The following is a 17,306-nucleotide window of genomic DNA, read 5'->3' as shown; positions in this document are numbered from 1 at the left end:
CTCCTTAGGGATACGTGACTTTGGCACCTGAGGGATATGTCTGGGTTGCGTCGCAGATGCATCTCGAAGAGGATCTGATGTCTGTGGCGCAGTCATGAATGGATGCGATATCACGAAGAACTAGTCGATGTAGTCGGGTGCACACTGAAGTGGCATAACACATATGTCACCTGCTGGCGCCAGATGGTCTGAGTAATGCGTCCACCTATCGTCTACGTCATCAAATGACACCCATGAATCGACAGGGTGTGCAGGAATGCACTGGACGTATCTGAACTGACGCATAACCCTCTTCGGTCTGTATCTGACAACAACAGGCCCCCAACGGAGTTGTCCTGAGAAACATGAAATCAGATGAAACTCCTGGACCGATCGGTGCTCCGCATATGGCATCCAGCAAACATTTGGAATCCTGAGATGATCCAGGCGCTGCCTGTACATCGCCGTAGATATCTTCTTCACAATCTTCTTTGTGGCAATCCACCGACACGCACGTGGTGACACCTCGTCGTAGTTCGGATCAGCATTGCACTCTGCAACTGACGAAAAGTGCGCATATATTCAACACTACAAAGGTTACATGAAAATCATACAAATTTCAAATGAACGTCTGAAATAAAACACCCTCATTAAAATATTTTTGTAATTAACTTATGAAAAACATATTAATTACCTGTAACAACGTGATGTAACCAGCAACCTGTCGGCTGATGCTGATACTAGCATCATTAAGTCGATTGTACATATGGACGAGGCCAACAGCTCCCCATACATACCTCCTAGTCTGAGTGAGGTCACGTAGGGCGTCTAAGAACACAACATGAACATGGGTTGCACTCTTATTAGTAAAAAGAGTGCAACCCAGAAGATGCAGAAGATAAGCACGAGTTGCAACTGTCTAGTGTTGGGTCTGACATATACGCTGATAAATGTCTCGTACCCAAGACAGGTGTACGTATGGTCCGCAACAATGTACTGTCTTGGCCATGACTACCTCTGGTGAGACCATCAGTAACTCAACCAACATCAGCATCGCCTCGTTGATGTGTAGAGGCTGGAAGGCATGGAAGTCGCCAACGATCGACAGATGAAAAAGAGACGTGATGTCGTCCAACGTGATGGATACTTCCCCTACTGGAAGATGGAAAGTGCTCGTCTCCCGATGCCACCTCTCGACAAACGAGAATATAAGTCCCCGATCGCCGGTGTCTACTAAACACGCGATCAGATGACTTAATCTTGTCCTAGCAACCATCTCTTCAATTGTAGGAACAGGCATGCCTAATTTATGCACCTTCCTCCCATGGGAGGATAACTTCAACTCAAGACGTTCCTGAATTGAAGTATAAAGGAACAGACAATTTGTTCAAATAATGTTTTAAAGTAACCAAAAACTCAATAAAAAATAATACTTAACAGATAACTTAAATTGAATATTATAAATACTTCTCCAGACCATAAGCTGGCTGCAACATGCTCAGCATACTCCGTAAGCATTGATGGGTCCCTGGGTCCACCAGGAAATCCCTCAGCCTCATCTGCAGCATCCTCTGCACCGATATCCTGTGAGTCAGTCTCTGAACCGGTGTCTTGTGTGCCAGCATCTACCATCGACTCATCGCCAACTACAACAGGCTCAGCCTCTGGTACTACAGGTGAGTCCGTAGGTACCGCAGCCACATCATCGGTAACAATGACAGGTACCCGTTGCCTGCGTGTTGATGCGGTCAGCCTTCGACGCTGGGGAGCACCATCAGAATCATCACCATTCCCTTTCCCTAGACCTCTTCCAACAACCCTACCTACATCACAACCTAATCCTCTAGTCTTAACCATGATATGCAAGTGTCTACCACAAATTCCATCACTAAATGGCATCATTTATTTATCTTATTGCTAACATAGTTTATGACTCTATTTTATGGTTAATGATCTATTATACAACAACTTCAGGAAGTTTTGGACCTAATTAGTTTACTGCTTTGAGGCATATGACAAGCACCATCACAAATTCTTGTCTAAATTTAAGGATTCTAATCCTTTTTTGGCCCATGAGAAGCACCATATGAAAAGCCCTTAAAAAAGATTACAAGGTTCTAATTTTTTTTAGCATCCTTTTGGAATTCTAATGAGTGACTAAATTTAACGGCTTGAAACACATAAGTAGGAAAAACTTTGAGCAAAACTTAATAGTTTGTGTTCAAAGCAAAGCTACACCCTAATAGTTTGTGTTCCTATTTTCAATTGCATATTCACTACCATGCATGATATAAATAAAGTAATAAACCACTAAAACCTTCAAAATATAAATTCACACCAAACAAAATATCTTAAACAAACATTATACTTTCATACATTATACAGTACAAACCAAAAAACCTCAAAACCAAATTTCAAAACAATAACTTAAACAACCATTATACAATATCATACTTCAGGCTAAAAGCTTCAAAAGTAACCCTAAGCCCTTATTAAAAACCATTTTTCGTTAATTGTAACCTAATTTAAACTTTTTAAATTTAAAAAAGTTTCTTGCGGATCAAGTTGATCCGCGTGCTTCTTGCAGATCAAGTTGATCCACGTTAAGCTTGCGGATCAACTTGATCCGCGCGAAGCGCGCCTGAATCCTACCAAGTGCGGATCAACTGAAACCTACGGGGATCATCTGCATCCATACCCTATGACTACTGCGGATCAAGTATAACACAAATACGAATCAGCCAAATGCATACGCGGATCAACTACCCTAAGCACTACACAAAAACCCCACAATGGAAACACAAACGACATCGAGGGAGAAGATTGCATACCTCAACAATGTCAATGCTCTGAAGAAGAAGAAGAAGAACAAAGCAACGGGCCAAGGAGCGAAGGAGAAGACGACGCTGCAGAACGGAGCTGGGTGGAAGAAGAAAACCAAGAAGCGCTGGATTGCTAGGTGCACAGGCCACAGGGTTGCAGAAGAAGGAAGAAGGTCGCGGAACAAGAAGATGAAGCGCGGAAGAAGAAAAACCGTGTGGGTGGGTGCAAAACTTTTTAAAAAAATAAGCAGAGATATTATTGACTTTTATTCTTAAGTGTTGGATACACCAGCAATAATGTTAGGTGCACCTAGCAACTCCCATTTTTTAAGATTCATCAAAATTACATTAATAACAATTAAATTAGTTACTTTTAATTAATAGTAATATCATAAATTTAAATTTTGTTTTTAAAAACACCTGTAGTATTAAATAGTTTAAGTTCTGATGGTATTTAATGTTATTATTTGCAACTTAAATTTACTTTTAATATATGTATAATATATAATTACTGGTATATTAATCTCAAAGTAATATATATATATATATATATATATATATATATATATAATTAAATTATTTTAAATATGAAAATTCGTTCTTAATTTTTTTTTTTATTTTGAGAGTGAGTATTTTATTTTATTTTTACTTTCTCAATTAGAGTTTTTCAACATTTATTTTCTTTCCATAGGAGATGTATTCATGCACTATCTTTCCATCCACCAAAAATATCTTTTTCAATAATCTAAGTTGCTTTCATTTTATCGATCTAGTTTGTAAGGATCAAGATTCATCTCAATAAGTTCTTTAATTACTTCTTTACGTTTGTTAGTAGTTTAATCTCATGATTGTATTTGTTTCTTTAATCTTTTGGTCATCGCTCTAAAATCGTAAAACTTTATTACATCCATATACTTTAAAATTGCCTCAAAACTTAAACTGGCTGTGAAAAAACTGCAAAAAAAAATCATTTTTAATTTTGTAGAAATTTTAAAGGTTTTATGTCTAAAAAGATTTAAAAATTACAGCTTTAAGGATCAGAATGAGATTTATTTTTTACATAAAATGTTTTAAATTATAGAGGATAAAAAAAATATTACAACTAAGTAGCCCCAATTTTGTTTGGGGATGTTAGGTAGCCTCCAACAATCTTTTTGTTTAGGAATGGTAGGTAACATTCCCACTATATTATTAAAATATATATTTAAATTATTTTCGTCACTAAACAAATAATTAATCCAATAATACTAATGTAATTAAATTACTAATTAAAAAATACTGATAATTAAATAAATAATATAAATATTTAATAGGAAGAAAAACTTCTATTAACATAAAAGTGTATAAATGGTTCTTGGGACTTTTAAGAGGCTTAAACTTTTCTGCAACAATCTGAATTTCCTTGCAAATTATAAGATAAAATTCTTCTTAATCCCTCTTTCTATTTATATAATTATATGCATCATGGTCCACTTGACTCAATAAGTAACCCACTAATTGACTAACTAACCCGTAATCAATTGCTAATAAAGGTTATCTAACAATATATTATTCGCCCCCTAAACATTCACATTTTCCTCAGGGTGGAATAGTTATGAAAGCTGTTAGAAGTTGTTTGAAGAATGGTAACCAAGCCAACCAAACTGTTGAAACTCAAAATTAACTTTGAATCCTTCTATATCAAACACAAGCATGTGAGTGTCTCCATTCTTCTCTAATGTTATGTTTTTTGCAATATTTTTGCCCACAAAAAACAAAGTGTCAATGCTGCACCATGGCATGGCGAGGGATGACAGCTGCCATTAACATGGTGGCCACAGCGCTAGCAATGTGATGTGAATAGAAAAAAAATAATTATAATAATCTTTTCTCCTTATTTTAGTAACTTCGTTACACTGACACCCCTTGCTCCGTCACTGTCCTCATTCCGTCAATGAAAATTGATCATGCACATGCGTTTAGGGTCGACTTCGTGGGTTATCTTGATTTGTCTCTACATTAGCATAATTGCATTTTCATTTTGATTCTTTTTCATCCACTTGGAAACACGATTAAAGAATGCATTTTTTCCTATCTAATGCAATTTGTAGTTTCAATTAGGTGCAATTTTTTTCAGTTTGTGTTTTACATTGGGGTGCTGTTGGGTACTTTTAGATGGTCTTGGGCGGTGATGTCTTATCTTTCCCAAATGAAGAGTGATAATTTTTTTAAGAGGTTTTTAAAAACTGATTTTGGACAAACACGACGACCAATAAAAAATTTGGCAAACCCTAACACTCTACATTTGGGGATTTCGAATTTCAGAGGCTACACACAAGGAAATGAGTGAGAGACCAAATTTTCGTTGGCTTAAATTGCAAGGGTAATTTTGGAATTTCATAAAAAATAACACCATCAATAACAGCATTGGATTAGAGACAAAAGAAATACAATTTTAAATAAGAAGTGGCATGTAATAAGTAATAAACTGAGGGAGGTCGGTGTAATTCTAGAAATGGCAGACTTACAAGCCCAACGAAAAAGGAAATGAGTACCATGACCTGAACCATTTTTGCCACAGACTACAATGCCTTCCAAAGCTAACAACATCGTAACATGAGAATATACTAATGTTTATAAGTTATGATATTAGACAATAAAAGCATGGGGTGACAGGTCCAAGCTGGTAAATCCTTGTCCTAAGAACTAAATTTGACTAAAAACTAGAAAGCATTACAAAAGGCAGGAAGATGACAATTTTTTCATACTAGTATAATTCTCATTTCCTCTTCTTAGAAGGTGGTTGTGGAGACTCCTCATCTTCATCATCATCCCCTTCATCTTCATCATCTTCATCTCCATCATCTTCATCATTATCATCGTCCTCGTCATCATCCCCATCGTCATCATCACTCCCACCTCCACCGTTGGCCTCAGGATCATCATCAGAATCAGCTTCTTCCCCGCCATCATCACCAGAGAAATCCTCGTCTTCTTCGTCATCATTGTCGTCCTCTCCATCATTCACATTGTCATCATCATCATCATCCTCTGTATCACTAGCATCCTTGTTTTCTTCAGAAGTATGTTTTCCCTTGCACAGTTGGTCTAAAGGAAACCTATCCAAAAATTAAAACAAATCAGGATAATTGGATATACCAAATCAAAACAATCACAACACCATTAAGTAAGATATGTTCATTGTTACCTTCCATCCACCATCGGTGACACTAAATTATTGACATCCGTAAGGAGAGATCCAGTCTGGGGAAAACACAAACAAGAAAACAAGAATCTTTACTTCCATGCAAATGTTACTGTTTGTATAGTGAAGAAAATGTTCTAATGTCACAGAGAAAAATAGGCCAGTAACAAAGCTCATGGCATACACAAAGCGGAGGTGCAATGCAATTATACTATGATCTCAACATTGCAGTTTGATAATCTGTGCACAGCTTCAAGCATATTCGCAATGATGCACAAAGCCAGAGAGTTTGTAACAGGTAAAAATTTCAATAAAATTTATCACAAAGAATAGAGGGATGGAAGGACAATTGGGTACAATACAGTGAACTAAAAAATAACCTACAGTAGCTATAAAAATAAAGTAGCAAAAGTTTCACTTTTTGACAAGCTGAAATTGCAAAGCCATCGAGAAAATGTGGTGCAGACACAATCATAGCAATTCCCTGTTCAAGACAATTAAAAATCTCCTAAACTTAGCCACAAATGTCTAGTTGGAATCCCTGTCGACATCTTGCTCAATAAACTACTGGTGCTAAAGGTATCAATAGTGATGGAAAAAAAGCATATTAGATATAGCTAGTACTAAGCACATCATGAACTACATACAGCATATTGAGTAGCAGGCTAGGCTGGCAATACTAACATCACTAAAAGCTAACAAGAAAGAAGAAGCAGCAGCATGAGTGGTGTGGGAAGCTGAGGCAATCAGTTGACATGTCAAACAAAAAAAAGAAGATCTAGCTCCATTCAGTGCTGGTTGTTCAATACTCAGATTCAAATTGTGTCCTAGCCACTCTCCAATACTAATTTATGCAAGAATACACAACGAAAGCCTTGTTCATGAATTCCACGGAAAAGACTGCCATTCTCAGGCACCCATCAAGCAACAGTAAGAGTTGTGTCCCATTGTTGCAATCTATTGACTCTTATTCTAACTAACACAGTTCTAAATATACCAAAAAAAATCAAGCAAAAAGATCTCGTAAGAAATATAAAAAGTTATTAATCTTGTAAGTGACAACTTCATCAAAGAAATCATACAAACTATAACGATAAGGAACATTCTAGTAAAAGAATTGAACTAAAACTAATGAACAAAAAAAAAATGAGATAAGCAAAGAAAACTGTTGCAAATATATGTAAACCCAGTAAAGCAAAGAAATTTTCCACTGAAATTGTTGCAAATATATATAAGTTGTGCAACTGAGATAAGCATAGTTGAGGAAAACGTAAATGTCTGGTAACGAAAGAAAAAAGGGATTTTTTTTTTCAAAGCAATACCAAGATGACAAAGCAAGCAAGAGATTTGGCAGTGGCAAGGAAAGTGTCAAGCACCAAAGCCTCCACAAAAGAGCCAACCCACAAAATGTTATTCTCAAAGCTGAGACTTTGAACCTCCATTGCCTCTGCTACACCGCAAATTTGCTTCAGCACCCAACAATGAAACCCAAAATATAGAGAGAGAGAAGAGACAAGAAGTGTGTGCGGGAAACTGGGGTTGGTCCCGTTAGGGTTTTTGGATTCAAATTGATGTGGAAACGGCGAATTATTAGTTTCCACGTCATCGTGGGAAACGTTTAATTTAAACAAATCCACGACATGAAACGTGATACATAAATTAAATTCATTGTTATAATAAAGGCTAAATAGTATCGTGCTTACCTCAAAAAATACAAAATTTAATCATCCAAGAAGATAAAAAATGAGACAAATATATTAAAACGTTAATAGTAGATTATGATTAATTATTATATTATAATTATTATAATAATTTTTTTTAACAAACTCGTAAATTAGATTGAGTCTAAAAGAAAAAAAAGTACACGTTTTATAAATTATAAATAATTTTTTATAGACTCTAATTGATAAAAGTTTCAAGTAAAAAAAAATATTTATTGTAAGACATTATAGTTAAATTAGGTTCATGAATATTTTTAAGAAAAATTACAATTGCAACGACACTCCTAATTTCTAAAAAATACTCACCTTCTTTGGAATGATTTTTTTACGGTTATGATCTTTTAAATGATTAGTCAATAAAAAATAATTGTGTATGATTTAAAAAAAATAAAAATCAACAAGCTTTTATTGTAATTTGTAATTTGATGTTATTACATATACTAATAAACATTCATATTTTATTATGAAAAATTTATAAAAAAAATAATTAAATAAATAGTATTTGATTAAACAAAAACAATGATTTTCTTATCGTTTTATAGCAAGATTTTTTTTTCTTTTTTTTATGTTGATAGTATTTATTCAAGAGTTAACAACCAAATGATTATTTTTTTTGTAGTTGAAGAAAAGTAAGAAGAATTCGTTAAAGTAATAAAAATTTACTTTCATTAGTGATATGTTATGCATGTCTCAACCTTTGATGAAGCTTAAAATTATATAACGGAAACAGACACATACACACTGATATGATATAGCTCTTCCAAAGTTTTGTTGCAGTCATTGTAAATTTTTCAAAATTATAATAATCAATCATAATCAGACACAGACACACTGATACAATATATTTGTCGCACTTTTTACATTTTAGGTGACTAATTTTTCATTTTCATCTTTCAGAACACTACAGCGGGTGGGAAAACAAAAAGTTAAAAAATATTATGACAAATATGTCCATATAATTAGATATGGTAATGTTGACAATCATCTTAGTGATAAATTTGTTCCACTGTGTGTGTCACGTAGGCTATCTTATTAACGGTGACGGATGAAAATTAACGTCCCAATATATTTTTCACACTTTTTACACTTTCTGAAACTAAATCTTGTATTTTAATCTTTTAAAGATACATTTATCAACAAATTACACATTAAATAACAAAAGTGACTATCTATCCTATAATAAAAAAAAATCAATAAACTCATTCATGTGCTAGTGCTATTCCCGAAAATACATCAAATTAAAGACAAAAAAGATATATAAAAAATATAAAAATAAAATAAATGAGTCTTCTTTTTATAATCACAACAATGAGGATCCAAATATAATTCCTTTTATATCACATTAAGAATTTAATGATAATTTATTTTTGAAATAAAGTTTGTAATTTGAACATTTTTTATTGATCTTAAGTTAATTATAATAAATTTTATAAAATAAATAGCATTTAAAATTAAATTAAATGTATAAATTCTCTTTTAAACACATTTTAAATAATTCAACGAAACTTATTATAATATTTTGATAAAAACATAATATGCGGTGTTGGATACTGTACAAACAATTAAATACTAAAATTAATGAATATCTTTCTATCAAAAAAAGTGATTTAATATCTAAAATGAATATAAGTCATTCAACACCAAAATTTTTGAACAAAAAATCATTAAATCTTTTGTTTTTTAAGATTTAATTTAAGAATATTATTATATTTTATCATTTATCTTAAAAAAATCCATAAATATAAGAGAGAATCATGGAAAAATATGAGAGAAAAAAAACTATTTTTAAAAAATTAAATAATAAAATACAATAATATCCTTTAATTAAATTTTAAAAAACAAAACAACTAATAATTCTATAATCCAAAATTTTCTATGTTGAATGCGAATACATTTCAACTCAAATGGATATTAGCATTCTCATATATATATATATATATATATATATATATATATATATATATAATAAAAGCAAAAATGTTATCACCTAAAACAAGATTGTAGCTAAGCCAATTAAGTTTCAAGATTTTTATTTGTTCAAATCAATCTTCATTCAAGCTTCTATTCTCTCTTTCGTTCTCATTCGTTTGAATATTTTTTCATCTTTTAAAGTGGCGACCTTCACTCTCAAGTTTTGACATACACGTGGTAAATCATCTTATATATATATTTTTAAAATTTAATATCAACTATATGGTTTAACAAATTGTAACTAAATATCATAAATTAATTTGAAATATAAATTTAAATATGTTTATAACATGTATTTGATATATTATTTATTTTTAATATTAACTGATGAGTTGAATTTAATTTTTTATTTCTTTCCATCTATCGTTTTCAAATTCTTATTTTTAGTTAGGAATAATTTTTAAAAAATAAAATAAAATTTAAGTTAGAACTTAGAATTAAAGACCAAAAACACGAGTCATTAATACTAATTTTATGCGGTTCATGCTCATTTGGGACACATTATTTGGAATCACATATTGCGAGAAATAGACCAGATTGCTGATAGATTAGCTAAACACGCTTTAGGTGTTGATGTTAATTTTCATGTTTATGTTTTTGCTCTTGATTTCGTTGTTTTGGAGTTAAGGGTTGGTGTTTTTACATTTAAAAAACATAATATACTACTAGTTATAACTTTTTTTATTGGCTAAAATATTTTTTTCATTTTTTTATATTTTTAAAATTCATGATTTTAGTTTTCTATAATTTAATTAAGATATTTTATCTTCTCTTTTTAAAAAATTCATGTTTCTTTATTTTTTAATTGAGACATTTCGTTCATCACTTTTATAAATTTACAATTTTAGTTTTATTGATCAATTTCAAACTTACTCTTAATTTTTTAATTCTTCTTTCAATAAATTAAGTTTGTTAGCAATTAAATAATTTAAATAAAATATTTATCATATGCATAATAAACAAACACATGTTAACAAACATTTACATAATAGATAAACCAACGTTTAAAATTAACCACAAGAATTAAAATATGAATTTTTAAAAAACGGACAACGATATATCTCAATTAAAAAAAATGTGAAATTAAAATTACAAACTTTTAAAAAATAAGTGATGAAATATCTCAATTAAAAAATAAAAGAACTAAAATCATAAATTTAAGAAAACGGGAAGGGGGGAAATTACATTTTAGACTTTTTTTTATTATGGCTATGGCGATAATTACAAAATTATAATTTGACAAAATTATTTCACTTTTGGTAACTAAATTTTGTACCTTCCATTCCCCCCCACCCCCACACCAACCTTGTACCTTCTTCTTCTTTCTCATGCACTTTGTTCCAATTTTGCACCTCTTCTCACATTACAATTATTCTTCCACTTCTTCTATTCTTTTTCGCAACCATTGAAATTTCAAAGCAAGTCTAACTCGACGCCGCAAAAATCTTTCTCCTTCTCTAACTCTTCACTCCAAGAGTAAGTTTTAACACATTTCACATTCATGTTGTGGAATTGTTTTTAGAACAGATTTTTCGTAAGGAAATAAATTTGCTTACGAAATGACCATTCTAAAAGAGAAAGTTTGATGGAACACCTTTTTCATAAGCAAAAATAGTGTTATCTCGAACGAACATTTCAGAATGTACTTTTGAAAAACTATTCCGAATTACAATTTTTGTTCATAAAATGGTTCTTCCATAAGTCAAAATCGTACTTTTTGAAACGATATTTTTCGAAAGATGCAAAATACCCTTCTGGAAAGACTATTCTGGATTCAAATTGTTACTTTTAGAATAGATTTTTCGTAAGTGCAATACTGATCTTCGGAACCCCCTTTCTAGAATATTTAAAATACATTTTTAGATAAGTATGTTCTAGATTTACAAATTTGCTTCCAAAATAGTCATTCCTTGAGCTAAAGTACTTTTAGAAATTTTTTTATTTACAAAAATTGTCATTCTGAAAGCTTTTTTGACTTATAGAAAGCTCATTCATGAATTTTTTTTGCTTAAGAAAATATCATTCTGGAAGTTTTTTTTACTTATGAAAAGATTATCTTAAAAATATTTTTTGATTACGAAATCAACATTCCATAATGCGACCCATCCACATCAGAAACTACCTCCACCAAAACTCAAACCCACACTAGAAAGAAAGAAGCTTACCTTGGATGACCAAGGAGAAAGAGAATAAGGATGTGTGGCTTGAGACAAAGGATGAAGGGAGCAACCTTCACGGGTGGATTGGGAAAAGTGGTGTTAATTCATTAAGGATAATAAGGTAATTTCAAATGGAATAGGAGAGTGCGGAATCCAATTTCATTGACGGTGTGAATGCCTCGACCCGACCCGATTGTGAATGACGGAACGTAGGGCTAACTTAGATTAAAATTGAAATCGACGTAGAAAGAGAAATGAGCATCAGTTACAAAATGCTGAGAAGAAAGCCAACCAAAATCGAAGTCAAGATCGAAGACAAAGAAGAACTCGAGGAGGCTCGCCGCCGCAACGCCTCCACCACTGCCACCACCACCACCGCCCCCGCTGGCACCGCTGCTCTCCTCCGTCAGCTGGATCGCGGCGGCGAAGATCCCTCTTCCAAGGCCCATCGCATCGGCCTCTCCTCGTAAAACCCTAACCGCACTCTCCCTCCTCTCTTCCCCAATGGAGGTCGAAGTCAAGCTGCGTCTCGCCGACGCCAACGCCCACCGCCACGTCACCACTCTACTCTCCCCCTTTCACGTCATCACCCACCGCCAGCAGAACCTCTTCTTCGACGGCGCCGCCTCCGAGCTCTCCGCGCGCCGCGCCGTCCTCCGCCTCCGCTTCTACGGCGACGACGAGCGCTGCGTCGCTTCGCTGAAGGCGCGGGCGGTGCTGGTGGACGGCGTGAGCCGCGTGGAGGAGGACGAGGAGGATCTGGACCCAAGCATCGGGCGCGAATGCGTGGCGGAGCCGGCGAAGTTGGGGTCGGTGGAGTCTAGGGTTTTGAAGAGGGTGCAAGAGGAATTTGGAACTGAAAAAGGATTGGTGGGGTTGGGAGGGTTTGGGAATTTGAGGAGTGTGTATGATTGGAAGGGTTTGAAATTGGAGGTGGATGAAACCAGTTTTGATTTTGGAACACTCTATGAGATCGAATGCGAGAGTTCTGATCCTGAAAGAGCTAAACGCCTCCTTGAGGAGTTCTTGAAGGAGAATGAAATCAATTATTCTTACTCCACTGCCTCCAAATTCGCCATCTTTCGATCTGGGAAACTGCCTTAGTGAGTCAAATTTCTGCCTTAGGAGAATAAAGATAAACTTATGTCATGAACCTAGTTGATTGCTGTTATTCATAATGTTGTGTCTATTTCATTTGTTTATGTATGTTTGATTTGTTGTTTCTATCAATAGACTGGCCTTTCAAAGATATTAAACTCTCGGGTAACTATTTTATATCAATAGTCTCATTTTTTTGACGAGTTAAGACTGACCATCTTTATTATAAATTTTGAATGGTTGGTTTGCTTAAGTTTTGAAGGCAAACGCAATTTGAGAAGATTCATGCTTTGTTGTTATTATTTTGTCTTGTGGAACAATGCTTAATCCTAGGAAACAGTCTCACTGCCACAACTAAGTAAAATGATCTTGATCCTGATAGTTTAAAAGAAGAAAACTATATAATTCGGTAAGGAGATAAAAAGCTGTTGTGCTCATTCCATTCCGTGTGTTTGTATGACTTATTTTTGGGAAATCACATGAATAACAAGCAAGTTAATGCTGAGTCTTACTAAATAGTAGAAGAGATTCGATAAATAGGAATGAAACTCATACTTTAGTAGGATTTGCATAAATTTTATGATCCAATTAATGAAGAGTGTGATAAAAAAGAATAAATTGGTAGTATTTATCATGAAAATTACTGTATTGGGATCAAACCCAACAAAAATGAATTTGAGCAGGGATATTTTTAATGGTTTTTCCTAAATATTTTCTTAAATATACCTTTACCAGTTCTAATCAAACAATTTTTATTTGATCATTTTCCTCGTTGGAGCGTCTATCCATCATTTTCTCACATAAGCAAGCCATTGTAGACAGGTTCCCACCGTCTTCGCATCACTTCACTACGAGTTGTGAGTTTGATCTTTCTGTAGTTTTGCATGCCTCTTTTATTTGTGTGAATAGAGTATATCAAAATATTCCTCTTCTACTGCGGCAACATTTTCTTGAACCTTGTTATTTTCTTAGCACTTAATAAGTTTAATCATATCCTTCCCTTAACATTTTCGTACCAAAATGAGGTACATTAGTTTACTATCGACATATTCCCTAATCTTCTCTTTATTACCCTCCATTAATTTCCGTGAAGAAGTTCTTGCCTCACCCATTTTTCAATCTTCGTTTGCTACTTAGTTTTAATTACACATGGGTCCAATTAGAAGAAAATTTTCTCAAAAACATTTACACTATTTCATTTATGAACAGAATAGTTATTTTCAAATAATATTTGATCAATTACATATTACAATTAGGGTTTAATAATAAATACTATGGTTTAACCAACACAACATACTACTAAATAATGTTGGCGAAAATGAACTGAAATAACAATGGCAATGCATAAATTGAACTTTTATATGTGGAGATGGGTCCACTTGAAAGTATTCATGTTCCAAGAACTAAGATTGGCCAGGACATTACATGGTAGAAGAAAAAACAGACCCTACCAACTATTACAATTTCACTTCCTCTTCTTAGTAGGTGGTTGTGGAACCTCCTCTTCATCTTCTTCGTCTTCACCCTCTTTCTCATCCTCATCTTCTCCATCATCATCACCATCGTTGTCGTCATCATCATCTTCATCACTATCATCATCATCATTACTTCCTCCTGCACCATTGGCCTCAGGATCATCCTCAGGGTCAGCCTCTTCCTCACCTTCACCTGAGAAGTCTTCATCTCCTTCCTCATCATTCTGATCATTTGTGTCATGATCGTCTTCTTCATCCTCGTCCTCATCTGAATCACTAGCATCCTTGTTTAAACGATAAGTATGTTTTCCCTTGCAGAGATCATCAAAAGCAAATCTGAAAACGAAGAATCGGCATACATCAGAACTACAAAACTTTCCAAACATAAAGCAAATTACATTTTCCAAAGAGTTGCATAAAACTTATTCTCACCTTCCATCCATTGGGGTCAATTTTGGGGACACTGAATGATTGATGTCAGTCAGCAGAGATCCAGTCTGGGTTACGAACAAACATAAAGACATAATAATCATTTGTAGCCACTTTTATATGAAAACTTAAACTGTATTAATGGAATTATACATTAGTTTCACAAAAATGAACAAAAAGGTCCAAAACAAACCAAGCAAGCTCATGAAATACACAAATCTTAACATGTATTGAAATATGAAGCTTTATCAATAGCTTCCCAACCAAGAGGCAACAATGCAAACTAAGCTATAAAACACATTTTCCAACTAGACAACAAATCCAATTATCCAGGTCATACAAGACCCAGATAAAAAAAGACAAAGACAAATGGGAAAGAAAATAGAATATCGTATCCATGGCCATTTCCAAGCATAGAATGCAGAACATAAATTCCACACAATTTAAGGAGAACAAACTTTAAAAAAATGCAACTAATGCAGGCACAACTTGCATGAGACCCCACATTAGCAAACAGTCCTACGCTCCTACTACCAAGCATTGCCAAAATGTGTTGCTAGAATCATTGGTTAATATCTTGAAGAGAACATCTGGTCAATGCGATGATTTAATGAAACCTCAGCTTCTAAAGCATCATTAACCATGGAAAAAACAGGTTTTTCACACACACACACACAAAGGCACAAATGCACAACACTTAAAGGCAACCAAGCAGAAGAATTAGCATTGCAGAAGAAATGAGCTTAAATGTCAAAAATAATCTTAAACAGATTATACTAATCTGATTGCCTTTGATTTGATCTGAACCAATAAAAAAACAAAGACAATGTTTCAAACACCCTTGATTAGAAAAAAAAAAAATCAATAGCTTACACGAAACAACAAACAAAATGCAATTCTTTCGCACTTGACTATGAATTTTTTTTGTTTGGATTTTGGAACACAAATAAACAGGGCAAGCACTGCAATCATTCACCCCCCACCCCCTGCAGTGTAGCAACATCAAGGAAGAACATTTATGAATAGGGTTTTGCTGCAACCAAATCACCCCCCAATCCTCACAGTAATTTCCAGTATAAGCTCCCATTGACTTTGACCAAAAGACTTAACGGTAAGATTTCAGGAAAAAAGAATCCTTAAATTGCTCTCAAAACAATACACAAACGAACGAAAGAGAAGTTAAAATCCAGGCTTATTGAAAAACACAAGCGGTTTTGACGAACCAAAAAAGAGTACGAAAGAGCACGAGATTATTGTAATTCTCTGGAAATACCAATTCGTGACGCCATTAACGAGAATTACATAACACGGTTTAGGTATTATAAGACTCGAAATTAAAAGGAGAGAGGGTTTGAGGAATACCAGAATGGAGAAGCAAAGGAGAGATTTGGCAGCGGCGAAAATAGTGTCCACCGCCATGGCTTCCAGGACAGAGGCTATGTGAATGTTCCTCTCCACCGAGCTAAGAGAAGATAGCTCCTCCATAGTCATAGACTATAAATTGAAAATTGAAAGTGAAATAAAAACCCAAGAGAAGAGAATTCTGAGTGAGAGAGAAAGAAGAGAAAGAGGTTACGTTGGGTTGGAGTATCTGACTCTGACAGTGAGAGAGAGAGAGAGTCCAAGTGGGGAAAGAAGGAATTCGGTCCGGTTAGGATAAACCCTTGTGTTGCTCCAATTAGGGTTTTTCTGACCAAAATTGTTCTTGTCACTCACAAGCTTTTTTTTTTTGGGCAAAATCCTATGCAAGAGCCAAGAGGCAATAGTCGGTTAGGGTTATTATTATAGATGAAAAAAAAAACGTTTTGAATTAGTATTTACACAACGATTAATTTCCAGACCCTTAAATTGAAATACTAAATATGTATCAGATGGTTGATGTATTTGGTGGTCAAGGTTGAAATAAAGTGTAAGAGTATTAATCAATCTACATGCTTGGTAGTCAAAACTAAAATACAATAATATGTAGCATTAATTAATTCACGTAATCGGTGGTCAAAATTAAAATAACATGTATCAATTGACTAATGTTATTGGCGGGTGATCAGTGATTAAAACTGTAACAATTTATATTAATTGATCCACATATTTCATTATTAAAGTTAAAACAATATACTATGGATAGATGCATGATGGATCAAATTACTATAATATTTTTTTCTTTTTTTGAAAAAAAAAAGTTACAATATCAATTTCTTTACTTCCATGAAAGATTATACAACTTTTACTTTCTTTGCTTACTTTCTATAAAAGGACAAAATGTACTTTATATCCCTCAAATTTTAAAATTTGATAAAAAAAAAAAAAAAGTTTTACACCTTACTTTTGTTCCTACTTTTATAGTTTGTTTTGACCTAACTAAGGAGGAAATCCACCGTATATTTCAAAATATACAAAGACCAAAACCACCAGAGATTTGGATCAGGGTATCTATGTACTGTTGTGAGTATAGCACTGACAATGAGAAA

General features: G+C 33.7%; 4 protein-coding genes across 5 annotated transcripts; 1 reads left to right on the top strand and 3 right to left on the bottom strand.

Moving 5' to 3' along the window:
• Positions 1–120: 120 nt before the first annotated feature.
• LOC114393540 (protein MAIN-LIKE 1-like) lies at positions 121–1,836 on the bottom strand. The gene is made up of 4 exons (XM_028354893.1): positions 1,447–1,836; positions 977–1,333; positions 694–838; positions 121–539 (listed from the first exon to the last, which is right to left on the bottom strand). Exons 1-4 carry the CDS (start codon positions 1,834–1,836, stop codon positions 121–123), a joined length of 1,311 nt encoding a protein of 436 aa, XP_028210694.1.
• A 3,392-nt stretch (positions 1,837–5,228) lies between these two features.
• On the bottom strand, positions 5,229–7,578 carry LOC114392508 (prostatic spermine-binding protein-like). The gene is made up of 3 exons (XM_028353674.1): positions 7,308–7,578; positions 5,989–6,044; positions 5,229–5,899 (listed from the first exon to the last, which is right to left on the bottom strand). The coding sequence occupies exons 1-3, from the start codon at positions 7,425–7,427 to the stop codon at positions 5,560–5,562; spliced, it is 516 nt and encodes a 171-aa protein (XP_028209475.1). The 5' UTR covers positions 7,428–7,578; the 3' UTR covers positions 5,229–5,559.
• A 4,493-nt stretch (positions 7,579–12,071) lies between these two features.
• LOC114393355 (triphosphate tunnel metalloenzyme 3) lies at positions 12,072–13,142 on the top strand. Its single transcript, XM_028354665.1, has one exon. The coding sequence runs from the start codon at positions 12,341–12,343 to the stop codon at positions 12,938–12,940; it is 600 nt and encodes a 199-aa protein (XP_028210466.1). The 5' UTR covers positions 12,072–12,340; the 3' UTR covers positions 12,941–13,142.
• A 1,116-nt stretch (positions 13,143–14,258) lies between these two features.
• Positions 14,259–16,584, bottom strand: LOC114393356 (acidic leucine-rich nuclear phosphoprotein 32 family member B-like). 2 transcript variants are annotated; one of them, XM_028354666.1, is made up of 4 exons: positions 16,415–16,584; positions 16,201–16,332; positions 14,842–14,906; positions 14,259–14,745 (listed from the first exon to the last, which is right to left on the bottom strand). In XM_028354666.1, exons 2-4 carry the CDS (start codon positions 16,327–16,329, stop codon positions 14,400–14,402), a joined length of 540 nt encoding a protein of 179 aa, XP_028210467.1. In that variant the 5' UTR covers positions 16,330–16,332; positions 16,415–16,584; the 3' UTR covers positions 14,259–14,399. The 2 variants fall into 2 exon arrangements, with proteins under 2 accessions (XP_028210467.1, XP_028210468.1); XM_028354667.1 differs by lacking the exon at positions 16,415–16,584 and having other exon boundaries at positions 16,201–16,408.
• Positions 16,585–17,306: the final 722 nt, after the last annotated feature.

This window comes from Glycine soja, chromosome 17 (assembly GCF_004193775.1).
Source record: "Glycine soja cultivar W05 chromosome 17, ASM419377v2, whole genome shotgun sequence".
NCBI classification, from domain to species: Eukaryota; Viridiplantae; Streptophyta; class Magnoliopsida; order Fabales; family Fabaceae; genus Glycine; species Glycine soja.
The sequence above is the reverse complement of the archived record's forward strand: the minus strand, read 5'-3'. Positions and strand labels throughout refer to the sequence as shown.

Coding starts and splice junctions, on each gene's coding strand:
- LOC114393540 (XM_028354893.1), bottom strand. CDS start 1,836: ATGGTTAAGACTAGAGGATTAGGTTGTGATGTAGGTAGGGTTGTTGGA. Junction 1,334..1,446: donor CCAGCTTATGGTCTGGAGAA/GTATTTATAATA, acceptor ACTTCAATTCAG/GAACGTCTTGAGTTGAAGTT. Junction 540..693: donor CATCAGCCGACAGGTTGCTG/GTTACATCACGT, acceptor ACTTTTCGTCAG/TTGCAGAGTGCAATGCTGAT.
- LOC114392508 (XM_028353674.1), bottom strand. CDS start 7,427: ATGGAGGTTCAAAGTCTCAGCTTTGAGAATAACATTTTGTGGGTTGGC. Junction 6,045..7,307: donor TTGCTTGCTTTGTCATCTTG/GTATTGCTTTGA, acceptor TGTTTTCCCCAG/ACTGGATCTCTCCTTACGGA. Junction 5,900..5,988: donor TCACCGATGGTGGATGGAAG/GTAACAATGAAC, acceptor ATTTTTGGATAG/GTTTCCTTTAGACCAACTGT.
- LOC114393355 (XM_028354665.1), top strand. CDS start 12,341: ATGGAGGTCGAAGTCAAGCTGCGTCTCGCCGACGCCAACGCCCACCGC.
- LOC114393356 (XM_028354666.1), bottom strand. CDS start 16,329: ATGACTATGGAGGAGCTATCTTCTCTTAGCTCGGTGGAGAGGAACATT. Junction 14,907..16,200: donor TCCTTTGCTTCTCCATTCTG/GTATTCCTCAAA, acceptor TTCGTAACCCAG/ACTGGATCTCTGCTGACTGA. Junction 14,746..14,841: donor TTGACCCCAATGGATGGAAG/GTGAGAATAAGT, acceptor CTTCGTTTTCAG/ATTTGCTTTTGATGATCTCT.